Raw genomic sequence first — 14828 nt, forward strand, 5'->3', positions numbered from 1 at the left:
TGTAAATGACAAATCACTTTCTACCTAACGCACCGACTGCTCACTTGTACTTAAGTTTGGAATGTTTTCATTTACAAAAGGGTATAAGGAATGAAGCGTTAATAATTTAAAAGAAAACTAAGCCACTTAATAGGTTGACTAAAAACGTTTTGTGATTTCGAGAAAAATGGAAAAGCAAAGTGCCATCGCAATAACCTCCTCCTCCTGCAGTGGTGATTTATCACAACTTACTTGCTGCATGTTTTCCAGATCACAAAGTCCACATGTCGTAGGCTTTCCAATTCCATACATGTAAGTTCATGTATGATGTTTCCACGCTGTTTTGTTAAACAATCTTCAGTTTGCGTTTTATTGTTTGATTTTACACTAAAATTCATATTATACAAATAACTTACAGCTGATTTTTGCCGTACTCAGACGAGACATGCCCTGTGTTAAAGATTTGGATTGACTGGTTGGAAGTCAATCGTCGTGCCCATCTTCAAGCACACTCTTAAGTGTCTTGCCGCAGACGAGTCTCGTGCTCTTGATCGGTGTCGAACCCGACGAGCTTATGTGTGAACATTGCTGTGTCTGCAATTGAAATACTTGTTTTAACTTTTAAACAATTTGTTTTGTGATTAAACAATTGTTTCTCAACTTGACGAAAGTTTTCTAACCTTTGAAGAACTACACTTTGAAGTTTGAAGTCTAGCTTGTTGGTACCAAAACTATAGTATGTTTGTTCAGATGTCGTTTTAAATGGTTTGCAAATTGGTTTTGTGAAAGCTCCCTGTGACATAAAAAGTTTCTCTTTTTTTACACTTCATCGATCGAGCAGAAACGACTTGTTTGTCTCCAATTAACAAGTGCTGGTGCAAACGCTATGTCACCAGCCATCTTGTTTTTGGATCTTTGCTTAGGTATCTACTACACCTCTCTACTATTTTTGCAGGGATTCAGACTTAATGGATAATTCAAATGGTCGATTTCAGACAACTTCATTTTCAACTGACAACAACACTACTGCGGTTGCTGGGTGCGAATAAATTTTGTCTTTCATTATTGTATTTAATGCACTTGTTTGTGCACAGTTACGTATTAGATTTTGCTCCAAGTACCTTAGAGTCTTAAATCTTGGACATTTGCTAGTAAATCGGTACGCAACTTTACAGAATGCTGACTAGTTATTAATTTCTTGGAAACATTCTTAGATTCTTGTAGGCTGTTTAATTTAGTAATATTATTAATAACATATTAGTAATTAATAACATTATTAATAATACAAATAATTTAGTGGTTGAGAAATGTGTTCAGATTTGATATGAAATTTAGTCCACACTTCGCTGGGCAACTCTGTATATTTGCCTTGTCAACGTTTATGCTTTTAAATTTGACTGCAGTCTGATTTGCTACTTTTTCTAGCAGCCAAAGCTGCTGCTACAAGTTGCTATCTAAGAGTACATCTTATAGGATTTTGGTTACTTTTATGCTACTGTCTCCATGCAGATGTTAATGTAAGGCCAGGAGTTTTTCAATGATTAAAGGTTCCTTGATCACACTTTGGTAGTCTAGTCACTTTTCGGTGCTATGGAAAAAAGTTTAAATGCTTTTTTATCTGGTTATTGCATCAGTTTGACGTTGTTCTTGCAGAAATAGAGAGTCATCGGAGCATATCTCACACCGGAATGACCAAGAATCTGCTGCTGATCTATTCGAGTCATCTTCTGCTGGCAACATTGTTCATGAGTCATCTTCCATCTCTCAGGCTAGCAACATTGTTCAAGAATCATCTTCCACATCTCCTGCTGACAACATTGTTCAAGAATCATCTTCCACATCTCCTGCTGACAACGTTGTTCAAGAATCATCTTCCACTTCTCCTGCTGACAACATTGTTCATGAGTCATCTTCCACCTCTCCTGCCGGCAACTTAGTTCAAGAATCATCTTCCACATCTCCTGCTGACAACGTTGTTCAAGAATCATCTTCCACCTCTCCTGCCGGCAACATTGTTCATGAGTCATCTTCCATCTCTCCTGCCGGCAACATTGTTCAAGAGTCATCTTCCACCTCTCCTCCTGGTAACGTTGTTCAAGAATCATCTTCCACCTCTCCTGCTGGTAACATTGTTCAAGAATCATCTTCCATCTCTCCTGCTGGCAACATTGTTCAAGAGTCATCTTCCACCTCTCCTGCTGGCAACATTGTTCAAGAGTCATCTTCCACCTCTCCTGCTGGCAACATTGTTCAGGAGTCATCTTCCACCTCTCCTGCTGGCAACATTGTTCAAGAATTATCTTCCACATCTCATGCTGGTAACGTTGTTCAAGAATCATCTTCCACCTCTCCTGCTGACAACGTTGGTCAAGAGTCATCTTCCACCTTTCCTGCTGACAACATTAGTCAAAAGGTATCTTCACTTACATCTGGTGAAACCAGTGGTAAAGATTCACCTCCATCAACTGGAGATCAGCCTGGGTAAGGCTTCCTACTAAATTAGTATTTTTTTTTTCATTGAAGGAACGTTTGCCAGAAGTGTTGTAGTTGTCACACCTTTTTGTTGGTTTCCTCAGAAAAAGAATACAATTTTATTTCAAACTTGATATTGTTTTTCAAGTTTAATGCTTCATTGACATTAACATGCTTCATTGACAAAAAATTATCAGCACACTCCCTTTCTGCTGTGACACAATCTCATTATTGTTGCAGAAGTGGAGACGCAACAGAAAATTCCTTAAAAGAATGCATGCCAAAAGTTCCTATCAGTTCCGAATCATCTGCATTTTTCGATTCTTGTAACAACGATGAGCCTGCTATACAAACAGAGATATCTCATCGAATGAATACGTCGTACGTTTACTGTCGTGCTTACTTTCGGTTGTATATGTGTTAGAGTGGGTCGAAATTTGGACTTTTTCTCCGATTTCATTGCTACAAACTTTCTTTCTTGCGAATAGTCATAAAACGACATTCCTGAAAGTTTGAGCTTGATCGGACATCGTCTTCATTTCTAAAAATCTCGATTTATAAAGGTACCTGAAGCGATTTTTTCGAGGCTTGAAAATGCATTGTTTTTAATAGGAAGTTGTTTTCACGAGATTTGAAAACGTCATAACTTACTTAATTCTTATTGTAAAAAGATGATTTATGCGTCAACAGATTCAATATAATTAGGAGAATCTAATTCATTGTGTACTGACTCCGAAAATGATGACGTCATCAATGACGTCATCAACGACGTCATTAAACAGTAATTTGCAAATAACGATAAAACTGATAATCCTACATGTTTCATCTCTAAGTTATTTGATAATGAATGGATGTACTTTCCAAACATAAATATCATGCTGGTACTTGATAACGTAATTGATGACGTCACCTACATTATTAAATTACATTTCAGTATGATGGCTTCTGGAAAATATTGCGTGTTTGTGATAGATAATGGATCGTTATCAATTAGTTATGACTCAGAGAAGGGAGTGGGTGACACTGTACCGAATAAGAACGGGAGTTGGCCGCTTCAATGCTTGCTTGACACGCTGGGGCATAAGGGACTCTGCTGCTTGTCAGTGCGGTGCGACGGAGCAAACAGCTAACCACATCATCTTTGGGTGTCCCATCTATTCCCCTCCCAATGGAATAACAGGCCTCCGCACAATTGACGATCTGACGAAAAGTTGGCTCCAAGTCCTTCCATTCGGCTGATCACAAACTTTCTGCTTCATACGAACGACGACGACGAGTTATGATTCGCTTGATTTAAATAACAATATTGCTCTTTAAAGATTTGTTCGACACTGCCTTTCCGGGTGTGCAAAATAGGCATTCTTTTTAACATATTTCAACGCAATGTCTCGAATTTTATCAGGCAAAAGTGAACAGCACTGCAATGATTTAAGGATATGCTTGGTCCGTTTTTGTACAATGGTTCATATTTTATATCGAACCAACATGGGGCATATTGAATGACTATATGCGCAACAATTATTTTCAAGTTTCCTGCAATGTCACTTGGCAATTTGTGATCACTGATGTATAGTTTGTAGCAAATGGATGCGAAAGTTAGCCACCGAGTCACTCCATGCCAAATGAGCAAATGGGTTACACCATATGTCATAGATTTTATTGAAATTTGGCATACTTGTAGATGTCAAGAGAAATATTAAGAAAGCAAAAAAAAAATTTGGAAAATTTTAAATATTAGTAGAGTTATGGTCATTAGAAAAATCACCATTTTTGCCTGTTCCGCTTCAGTGATTTTGTCCAATTTCTTATTCTATTTCTAATTTCTTAACCTGTGATCAAACAAAATGGCTGAAAATTGCTAGACAGACATTTTAAGACCCAAGGAATCCAAAAATGTAAATTAAAAAGTTGACGGAGAACTTCTTAATATGATTTATAAATGTTTCAATTTGATACATGCATTTTTCGGAGGCCAAACTTTGGGGGGCTATAAAAAAAATGGGTATAAAAATTAAGAACTGAAATTTACATGTTTTATACTTATACTAATACTCTTTCTTGTCAAATAAAAAATATGAATTAATTTTGATAACTACTATGATAAAAGCTAAATTTTCTGACTTGCAAATTTTGTACTTTTTTACACTCATTGTTCAATATTTTTGTCTATGACATCACAATTTACATTATTGCTTGTTGATGACATCACAATGTACATATTGTTTGTCATGACAATTGTTATGTAGCTCATGAATCAATTGATTAAGAAATGCACTTAGGTTTAGTGTTCAATTTTAGGTTGTCCTATTAGTACTTACTACATTAGTTTTACTTTTACAATAACACAATCATTCATCACAGCAATGCGACATTGAAAAAAAATGGAGAAATTGTGCCATAAAATTCACTTTGCTCGAAGCAGTGGGTTTGTGGACATTGGTGGACTTGCAGAAACAGATGAACATGTTTATTATGAACATTGACATTTCTCTGCTTCAAGCAGATAGATGCTTCAAGCAGCTTTGAACACTTGAATAGTGGGAAAAGTATATTTCCTGGTTGCAAGATCTGTCGAGCATGTTAGGAATAATACATTACTAATAATAGGACAACCTAAAATTGAAATCACAGTTAAAAGAGTACGGTAATTAACTCTACAAGTTACCACTAATATTACTATGGTGCATGGCCTACAACACTTAACCTAAGTGCATTACCATTATTCAATTCATTCATGAGCTACATAACAATTGTCATGACAAACAATATGTACATTGTGATGTCATCAACAAGCAATAATGTAAATTGTGATGTCATAGACAAAAATATTGAACAATGAGTGTAAAAAAGTACAAAATTTGCAAGTCAGAAAATTTAACTTTTATCATAGTAGTTATCAAAATTAATTCATATTTTTTATTTGACATGAAAGAGTATTGGTATAAGTATAAAACATGTAAATTTCAGTTCTTAATTTTTATACCCATTTTTTTTATAGCCCCCCAAAGTTTGGCCTCCGAAAAATGCATGTATCAAATTGAAACCTGTATAATCATATCAAGCATTTGTCTGGCGACTTTTTAATCTATATTTTTGGACTCCTTGGGTCTTAAAATGTCTGTCTAGCAATTTTCAGCCATATTGTATGATCGTAGGTTAAGAAATTAGAAATATAATAAGAAATTGGACAAGATCACTGAAGCGGAACAAGCAAAAATGGTGATTTTTCTAATGACCATAACTCCACCAATGTTTAAAATTTTTCAAAATTTTTTTTTGCATTCTTCATATTTCTTTGACATTTACAAGTATGCCAAATTTAAATAAAATCTATGACATGTGGTGTAATTTTTCCAAAAAAATTGCTTATTTGGCATGGAATGACCCCACCGCGAATGATTTAACCGACCAATCTTTGCGTACATAAGTTTAGATGAAACATAGTCATTCCTAATGGCATTAATCTCGTTCAGATACCTTTGATCAGTCGATAGATCTTTCACTATGTGCTCCGGTAGCAAACGATTTCCTGGCCCCATCTTCACAGGCACAAATAAAGGGTTGACTTCTTCAAATTCAACTCTACTTAGAAGCTCTCCCATTGGCCTTTTAAATGGTCCGTCACCACTGGTAGGTCCATCTAATGTAGCGAAGACGTGTCGAAGGGGTAACTCATTGGCTGCAACTGTGCAACATGCATATAAAGTATAAACCAACTCACGCGATCACCAAGGTGTTGTTCCAGTTCAGTTATCACACCTGATTTAAATCCAGTGTGTACATTCACAGAATCACACCCAACTACTTTGACACAATGCATCATATTATATTTTTAATACAGTCCATGAATGAGAGCATTTGTAATATCTTCAGCTGTTCCTGATATTGGACTGACAGCAGTTAAATACTGATTTCCAGGTTTCTAAACAACACTGTAGTGTTCTTCGCGAACAAAAATCTTGCCACCTGTTCTTGATGCTATCTTGACAGTTTCTTCTTAATAATGTAGGTGACGTCATCAAGTACCAGCATGATGTTTATGTTTGGAAAGTACATCAATTCATTATCAAACAACTTGGAGATGAAGCATGTAGGATTATCAGTTTTATCGTTATTTGCAAATTACTGTTTAATGACGTTATTGATGACGTCATCATTTTCGGAGTCAGTACACAATGAATTAGATTCTCCTAATTATATTGAATCTGTTGACGCATAAATCATCTTTTTACAATAAGAATTAAGTAAGTTATGACGTTTTCAAATCTCGTGAAAACAACTTCCTATTAAAAACAATGCATTTTCAAGCCTCGAAAAAATCGCTTCAGGTACCTTTATAAATCGAGATTTTTAGAAATGAAGACGATGTCCGATCAAGCTCAAACTTTCAGGAATGTCGTTTTATGACTATTCGCAAGAAAGAAAGTTTGTAGCAATGGATTCAAATGGATTGGAAGTTTTTTTTTTTTAAAGATAATTCTACTTTGTACCTTTGTTAAGAACAAGTGGTTTCCAACTTATACCATCTTTCCCTGCATAGTATGTACTGTAGTGATTGATTAATGGTTCACGATTCACGAAGTTGTTTCATACTACTTCAACCTATCGATACTACTTTATGCAAGAAAAGCAATCTGTAACAGTTTTAAAGTTGCTAGTTTGAACCCTCGTAGAATAGAACACAGACCCAACAGAAGAAAGAATGTTCTGGTACTGAGCTGGTTAAACAACGCGAGTAAGAAAAAAGCTTAGACGAGTTGCTGCTATCCTTATGAATGTGATTATAAAACTACAAACACAATGGCAAGAAAAAACATGCAATATATGTGACATTAATCTTGAAATGCATGTTTTTTTAGCTGGTGGGTATTGAGGCAAACTTGATATAATCCACCAAAACGAACCAGTTTACGTTTTTTTTTACAGAGACTTGAAAGTGATTCCATCAAAAAGCAGCGCTGAAGAAACTGATGCTCCAAACGAATCCAATTCCGCACGTTCCAGGAGCAGCCACGATAAGGATACGACGTCGTTGCTGAATGGACATGATCTAAAGTAAGTTTTCGAGTGTGAACCTTTCTACTAGGGAGTTAGTTTTCAGTGGAGTTAGTATTTATCGTGGTGGAGTTCCTTATGTTATATGTTGATAGCACAATGGACATAGGCGGTTTTGTCGTATTTATCCACGGTCATAGTTTGGGGTTATTCAAATAAAGTGGACAGGAAGGCAATAAAGCCAATCTCCACATAGTTTTGACGGTCATCCATCTTCGGATAGTTAACTTTGCTAAGCAATTGTTTATGAATGAAGAGACGACAAGGTCAGCAAACACTCTTCAAGGACAGTTCTCCATTCAGCGGTATCTAGTCAATGAAATGATTTACCAATAACAAGTCCGAAAATATAGATTCACACGATCAATCAAGTTGTTGCATCATTTGAATTGCAGGGAGAGTGTTGGACATCTAACTAATCGCCATGGAAGAGCCTCGTTAAATTTGCCAAATCCTCAACCTCAGCGGGTGATCGCAGATGAAAGCGCTGATTCTGACTTAAAATTCCGAGACTCAAATCCTAATAATAACGGGTACTTTTGTTTGTAGATTTTATGAAAATAATTATTATTTGCTCATTTTTTGTATTGTGAAAAGCTCTGATAATAGGTTCAGTCCAACTTCTTTGTTGTCTTCTATCTGGTTAGGTGTATTTTATTTATCAAAATTACTTCTCCCAAAGTTACTCTGTGATCAGTCGTGACCAACTTCTGACTGCAAATCTTCACTTTTGAACAATTTTGTAGACACCAAGAAATTAATGAAAGGAATGGACATGTGCAAGAAGAACTGAACAATCAAGGTCTTCCAACTGTGCTACCACTTGAACCTCGGTCACTGGAGACCCTCGATGCTGCTAAAGCACCACCATCCAGTGATGACGCTAAATCTACGTGTCGTCCTTCAAGCGATGATGTTGAAGCTTCTTCATCCAGTAATGATTCTAGATCTAAACAGCCTCCAACCAGCGATGATGTTGAAGCTTTTTCCTCCAGTAATGATCCTGGATCTAAACAGCCTCCAACCAGCGGTGATGTTGAAGCTTATTCATCCAGTAATGATCCAAGATCTAAACATCATCCATCCAGCGGTGATGTTGAAATTTCTTCCTCCAGTAATGATCCTGGATCTAAACAGCCTCCAACCAGCGATGATGTTGAAATTTCTTCCTTGAGTAATTGTCCTGCTTCTAAACATCGTCCATCCAGCGGTGATGTTGAAGCTTCTTCATCCACTAATGATCCTAAATTTAAACATTTTACAATCTCAGAAGATCCCTCTCTCCGTGGCGTTGACATAAACAAAACTAACCCAGCACAATCCTCTAGTGAAGAGTCACCCATGAACAAGCCCACTAAGATGGATAAATTGAGTAAGTTGCATTTTGAGTAATTGAGTAAACATGTATTTGATATCAGCTTGTCGGAGTAAAATCCGTGTTAATAGTTTGTGCACTGCAGTTTGTTTGCTAAGATAATGAAAAAAGAGTGATGTATCTGCAATATGCCGTTAGGTTTGAAAAAGTGGTATATAGTTTGCAGACCAACGAGAGAAAAAACAGTTCAGGAAGGTGGTAGCATTTGAACCAGAATGTTGGCTAAAAAGACATTGCTGACGTTACACACTCTAATTCGGTTAACGATCAAGTGATATTTTGAGTTTCATGACCACTTCGTCAATCTCGTGGCGTGAGCAATGAAATGTTTGCCCTTTGAGTCTGAATATGGCCAACGAATCTGAATCAGGGTTTAATGCGTTATTGGCGTGCACGGAGTCGGAGATGGCTGGTGAAACCTATCTGCGCGGCGAAACTTCTGTTGCAGAATGGACAATTGGACAAGGTTGGCTGGGGTTCTTGTTTCAGACTTGGGCTTTGCTCTGTTTCCGTTTTCGACAGTAGATAGCGTGCACAGTTGCACACATAAATAACATGAAGCTAATAAGGCTTCATGGGTGAGATGGTTCTTTAGAGAGCGACATATGAAAGGTTTAAAGTTTTTCTAGGCCGAAAATGCAAAACATGTATTGTTCACATCAGGTTACTCTTCCTCAATCTCTGAATTCATAGGCCATTTGGAAACAGTTTTATTTTTATATATGTGTTCACTACAACTTTTTAGATTTACAATAAGATTTCGATAGAAAAGAGCTTTAGAAAAGTATTTTTGAATGCTAGTTGTTAGTACTGGAAATATGTAAATCAGTGAAATATATGGTACATCAAGTCTTGGAAGTCTCAGAAATGAATTACACGTTGAACAAACTCAAACGCTCTATTGGATATTATTAATGACAAATTTGGTCTTTGCAACATTGGGTATTGAATAATATGAGCTCCATTAATAGTTTACCCTCAAGTAGCGCATGTGCAGCGAAGATAGCGGGCGTTTGGCTAGGTTTGTCAAATAAGACAAGTCCCGTTGATCAGGGCCGGATTAAGGGTTTATGGGGCCCTGGGCTGAGCTGAAAGTGGGGGCCCTTATCAAGTGACATTTTTCGCTAAAAATTAATGGTGGAGTGGGGCTACGACACGGGCCCAGTTGCATGTATCTGTGGCACCGAGCCCCAAACAGCGGACCAGTGGCGTAGCCAGAAAAAAAATTTTGGGGGGGCCAAATATTTGATAAATTGAAGAGAACAACAAAGTGTTTGATTTAAAGCCATCGCCACTTGATTTGCAGTGGCGTATCCTGATGGGTTGAAGCAATAAAAGTGGTAGGGGTGTTAAAGCGTGCCGAAGGCACGCGTATTCTAGGGGGGTTCGGGGGCATGCTCCCCCGGACGGGTATTCTAGGGGGGTCCGGGGGCATGCCTCCCCGGAAAATTTGTGAAAAATTACACTCAAATAATGGATTATAGCGCTTTCTGAAAACACTTTTAGTGTGATATTTGTATGAAATTTATTAGCAGATAAACAGCTATTAACTTATTAAAGATAGCTGTTACACACGAACGGGCAAAAACTGCTGCTAAAATTAGAGAACACTAAAAACTCAGCTACACAAAAACCCAACAGAGTAAGCCATTCTGAAATTGCTTCCACAAATTAGATCAAAAAAACGTAAATCGCGTAAATTTTGCGCGATTTACGATTTGCAAAATTTATTGGTGTCTTTCTGTGTGTCTAAAACAAGTCCTTGGGGGTGTTAATAGCCAGATGTCTTGGAAAACGATATAAATTTCTACAAACTTTATTATAGTTTCAACAAAGGGCTTAACTTTGGAATCCAAAGTTGGAAAATTTGGGGGGGCATTGCCCCTTTTGCCCCCCCCTGGCTACGCCTATGCAGCGGATCACCTTCTTGTTCGCCCTCGGCTTGCCACCCGGTGCAGTAGGTGGGACCTGTCAGTGTATAACCCCGTTGCGGAAGAATGTGTCAATCTGTGGTGTATCAACAAACTTTAGAAGATTCGATAGAAGAAGAACTGCATCATTATTTATATCTAACTGACCATCTTGTATCAGATAATGTCTTCAAAACAGGCAAACCATCTAGGAATTTTCGATGGACTTGCCAACGATGAGTAGACGAGACGAGCCATGAATAAAGGCTTTGTAATAATTCAAAAAGCTCAGCGGCAGAACGGCACGTTTCTACAGGACATTTAGGCTACCGATTAAATTAAGTGAATGTGCTGTGCAAGGGACATAATGAGCTACACTACATTTCTCGCGCAGAAGAGCTTGAAGACCATGCTTGCCACTCATATTGGCAGCATTATCATAACTTTGACCCGTAATCCGTACCATTTTCGGATATGAAAGTATCAAATAAATATGTTTTTTGTTAAAAAAACGAAGAAAAATTGAATAACTGGGGTTGGGCAGGGGTGCTGCAGCACCGCAGCAGCAGCACATATGGGTGAGCCGCGCGTGCTTGTTTGAGATACGAATTAAAGCAGTAATCTCCAGCTGTGCAACTAAAAAAATTAGTAGATTTTTTTCTTTGAGGTGGGGGCCCTGGGCTTCAGCCCAGTCCGCCCCCCCTTAATCCGGCACTGCCGTTGATGCATCATTGTCAGAACACTCTATTCGTCTATTGGGTCATTACATTGTTATGACATTTGGGTAAAGTGGACTCTTTTTGAAATCCGATGACATTTTTTTAGTTGAGTTCATTAGTTTATACTCGACAGTGTCATTGCTGAAGAAAGATTTATTTTCCTTTTGATCAACCTGTCCTGCCCGCGAAAATTTATTCCCACGAGATTTCTGTCTCATTCACATGTTTTGGTAAAAGTTTGTATTAAAACCGTGTGAATGCAACATTTTCTCGTTGGCACGGTTGGTTCAGTGGTTTCATCCTCTGCCTAGTGTTCGTGAGAACAAGAGTTCGACACCCGTCGAAGTCAAACTTTTTTTTTCTTTAAATTAATCCCGCCCCTCTTAAATTTGTGATAGAATTTTACTACACTCATGGCAATGTGTTAAAGGGGCACATTTTAACATCAAAACAGCAGACAGTTTGCTCAAAACATCAGATGTGGTAACGTGGCTTTTGTTATTGCTGGCTTTTATGACGTATTCTCGAGCAGTGTTTGCACGTTTTGGTTATTTTGAAAAAAATGAAAATAAATGAAACACTGGACTTTGGGCCTTGCCAGCGCCATTGATAACAAATTTTTTTCGGTAATTGTTTTTGAAATGTATTCTTGAATGTTCAGTTTACTCATTTTAATGCTTAATTCCGGTTTGAAATTTTCCTTTAGTATGCCTTTAAAGTTTTATTTATTTTTGAAAGTAAACAATAAATATTATCAACATTACAAAAACCTTAACAGATCATTTTTTATTCAATAAGAATTGTATATCATTATATTTTAATAAGAAACTTGTGATATTGTGATAATCCAAATTAGGTGAAACAGGCTGTAAGGTTTTCAGGTGAATATTACCTATATTTGATCCAAATTGAAAAGTATATATCAGACGTTTCCTATGAGGCAGATATTTGTTGCAGACCATGCGAGACATTGAAAGTTTTTACAGTACAAGTGAGCACTGAGCAGTTTCAACAATTTGGAAGTGTTGGTTTTAGTTATACAAGGCACCCTGGGCTCCACTTTTTGTGTTGGAAAACGCGTTGCATCTATTTTTTTCCTTGATTTCAGACCAGGGGTCAACTCCAACTTCTCTGAGGACCAAATGTATGCCGCCTGCAGTTTGAGACCCTTGGTTTAGACACTTGTTGAAAACCGAAGCTACATGAGCGTTCCATTTTTTTGCAGTGAATGGAATAAAGCTTAACCTTTTGTATGGGAACGAGACAGACACTCTACTGATAACCGGTTCCGAAATGATTGAGCTTCTCAACATACTGAGATTGAATCATGTAGTAGATGACTTCAAAAGGCTGCAACGTAAGAGCGAATGATTATATAGTTTTGACAAATGTTGCAGATTCTCATGTCACCCCTGACAGCAAAATCCGTCATTTACATCAGTGTTTCCCAACCGGTGGGTCGCGACCCATTGGTGGGTCGCGAAGCCTTTCAGGTGGGTCGCGAAGCATTTCTAAATGTTACTGAATGTTAAAAGTTTCTAAAAAATACTGACATTACTATGGATCTCACAAGGCGCAGTTTGGTCTTGAACAGCACTGCGCCTTCGCCATCGCTATTCTTATCTTCACTTTATTTGTTGACTTTCCATTTTCATGAATTGTGCACCCTGTTTTCTATTAGATCGGGAAATTATTGCATTATCATTACGTAACATTTATGCAACGATGTAACAAATATAATATGTAACAATTAGATGTGTTGTGCCGCATTAACTAATTCAGTACGTACGCCAGTGGCAGTAGTAAAGATGCCATAATAAAGATGTCATATCTCATTGTGGGTCGCACAATAAAACTTGCATTAAAAGTGAGTCGCGAACTGAAAAGGTTGGGAAACACTGATTTACATTGATTCAACATCTTCCAATGTAAAAATGACAATTTTTTCTGTTTGAGACGTTTCTATCTGGTTACTAGGTGTATAGACGCATACTTTTAATCTCAGTGTTGATTTGCACGCCATTTTGTGGTTGCTTAATTCAATCTTGCTGTCTTGTATTATAAAATAGAAACTCTGTGCTCTGGACGTACATGTACTGTAGTTTATAGGTAGTGTGTACTGTGTACTGTATAGTGCATATAAACATGGTGCAACTTTTGATCTTCGTACGTCTACTTAAGTGCTGTAATTGTTTTCTTGTAAAGTGGCAACATCACAGATGTATTGTTTCGGTTTAGACTAATGTCCTGTTCTTATGGAGAATCTGTTTTCATTTGAACGTATGGTTGTTGTTGTTTGCAGTTAGACGCACCGAGATGGTTCATGATGGGTTTCAGGAGCTGAAGAAAAATGGAAAGGATTATTACAATCCCGAACGTTTAATAAAGGCATTCGAGTTAATGGGAAAAACTACTTTCATTAATCGAATAAAAGAAATTTGCAAAGCAAACAATCATATACTTAAAGAAAAATCGGAAGATGATTCTTGAAAGTTTTTTCAATTCACGATTTTGGACGATCTAAAAGAGGTTTTTCTGCACTTGGGCGTTCCAGGTGCTTTTTTTTCCAACGATCACCAAGGCAGTGAAATTCACATACGGTAGATTTTTTTACAGTTTATTTAAAACGATGATGAAGTTTCGTTCCCAAGTTTTATTTACGAATTCTGTGCTTGTTTTACGAAACCTATGTAACAACATGGCAAGAACAACGCCTGTGTTTGTCCACCGCACTCAATCTGAATCTTGATCTGTGAAGCTTCATCATCTTCCGAGTACGGTACATTACTAGAATATTTTTGTCTTCGCAAGTTCTTCCTCATTCTGGAGTGATATTGTCCTTTTGAAAGATCCAGTGGTGCTGAATATCATTGTGATAACAATGCTGGCTGCCTGAATTGAACAAACTTTTATATCGTCGGTAGCCATAAGCAGAAACGTTTATGATCGCTAAGTATTATTAGGGAGGGGAGAGGTAATCGGATTTTTTTCCAAATCCAATTTTAGCCTTGGTTCTAGGGTACAACAGTACAGTCTAAGACAATGGTTCTCAACCGGGGGTCCGCGGACCCCAAGGGGTCCGTGAAGCGATTTCAGGGGGTCCGTGAAAGTTTTCAGTATGATTGATAAAATGCGAAATTTAAAAATTGTTTGTGCTTGGTTTATGTTTTAGCCTACAGTGATTCTTAAACTGGAAGTCGCAACGCACTGGTGCGTCGTTTGAAATTGCAAAGGACATTGCACAAAGGTTTGGTTTCTTAAACATAAAAGATCATTTAAATGACTTTAACCTTTTATTAAGGCTATGTTGGCTATGTG

General features: G+C 37.4%; 1 protein-coding gene and 1 long non-coding RNA gene across 2 annotated transcripts; both read left to right on the forward strand.

The window, feature by feature from the left end:
- The first annotated feature begins 248 nt into the window (after nucleotides 1-248).
- LOC145772596 (uncharacterized) lies at nucleotides 249-1655 on the forward strand. The gene is made up of 3 exons (XR_014289303.1): nucleotides 249-291; nucleotides 935-1018; nucleotides 1633-1655. It is a non-coding gene; the product is annotated as an uncharacterized LOC145772596 (long non-coding RNA).
- Nucleotides 1656-1667: 12 nt separating this feature from the next.
- On the forward strand, nucleotides 1668-14000 carry LOC145765022 (uncharacterized). The gene is made up of 8 exons (XM_082576758.1): nucleotides 1668-1712; nucleotides 1748-2460; nucleotides 2692-2832; nucleotides 7378-7506; nucleotides 7902-8039; nucleotides 8253-8878; nucleotides 12736-12867; nucleotides 13813-14000. Exons 1-8 carry the CDS (start codon nucleotides 1668-1670, stop codon nucleotides 13998-14000), a joined length of 2112 nt encoding a protein of 703 aa, XP_082432884.1.
- Nucleotides 14001-14828: the final 828 nt, after the last annotated feature.

This window comes from Aplidium turbinatum, chromosome 1, assembly GCF_918807975.1.
Source record: "Aplidium turbinatum chromosome 1, kaAplTurb1.1, whole genome shotgun sequence".
NCBI lineage: Eukaryota > Metazoa > Chordata > Ascidiacea > Aplousobranchia > Polyclinidae > Aplidium > Aplidium turbinatum.

Bases quoted from the DNA above. Each gene is read 5' to 3' on its own strand.
- LOC145765022 (XM_082576758.1), top strand. From the start codon at position 1,668: ATGACCAAGAATCTGCTGCTGATCTATTCGAGTCATCTTCTGCTG. The intron at 1,713-1,747 runs GCAACATTGTTC...TCCATCTCTCAG, and splicing joins ATTCGAGTCATCTTCTGCTG to GCTAGCAACATTGTTCAAGA. The intron at 8,040-8,252 runs GTACTTTTGTTT...ACAATTTTGTAG, and splicing joins TCAAATCCTAATAATAACGG to ACACCAAGAAATTAATGAAA.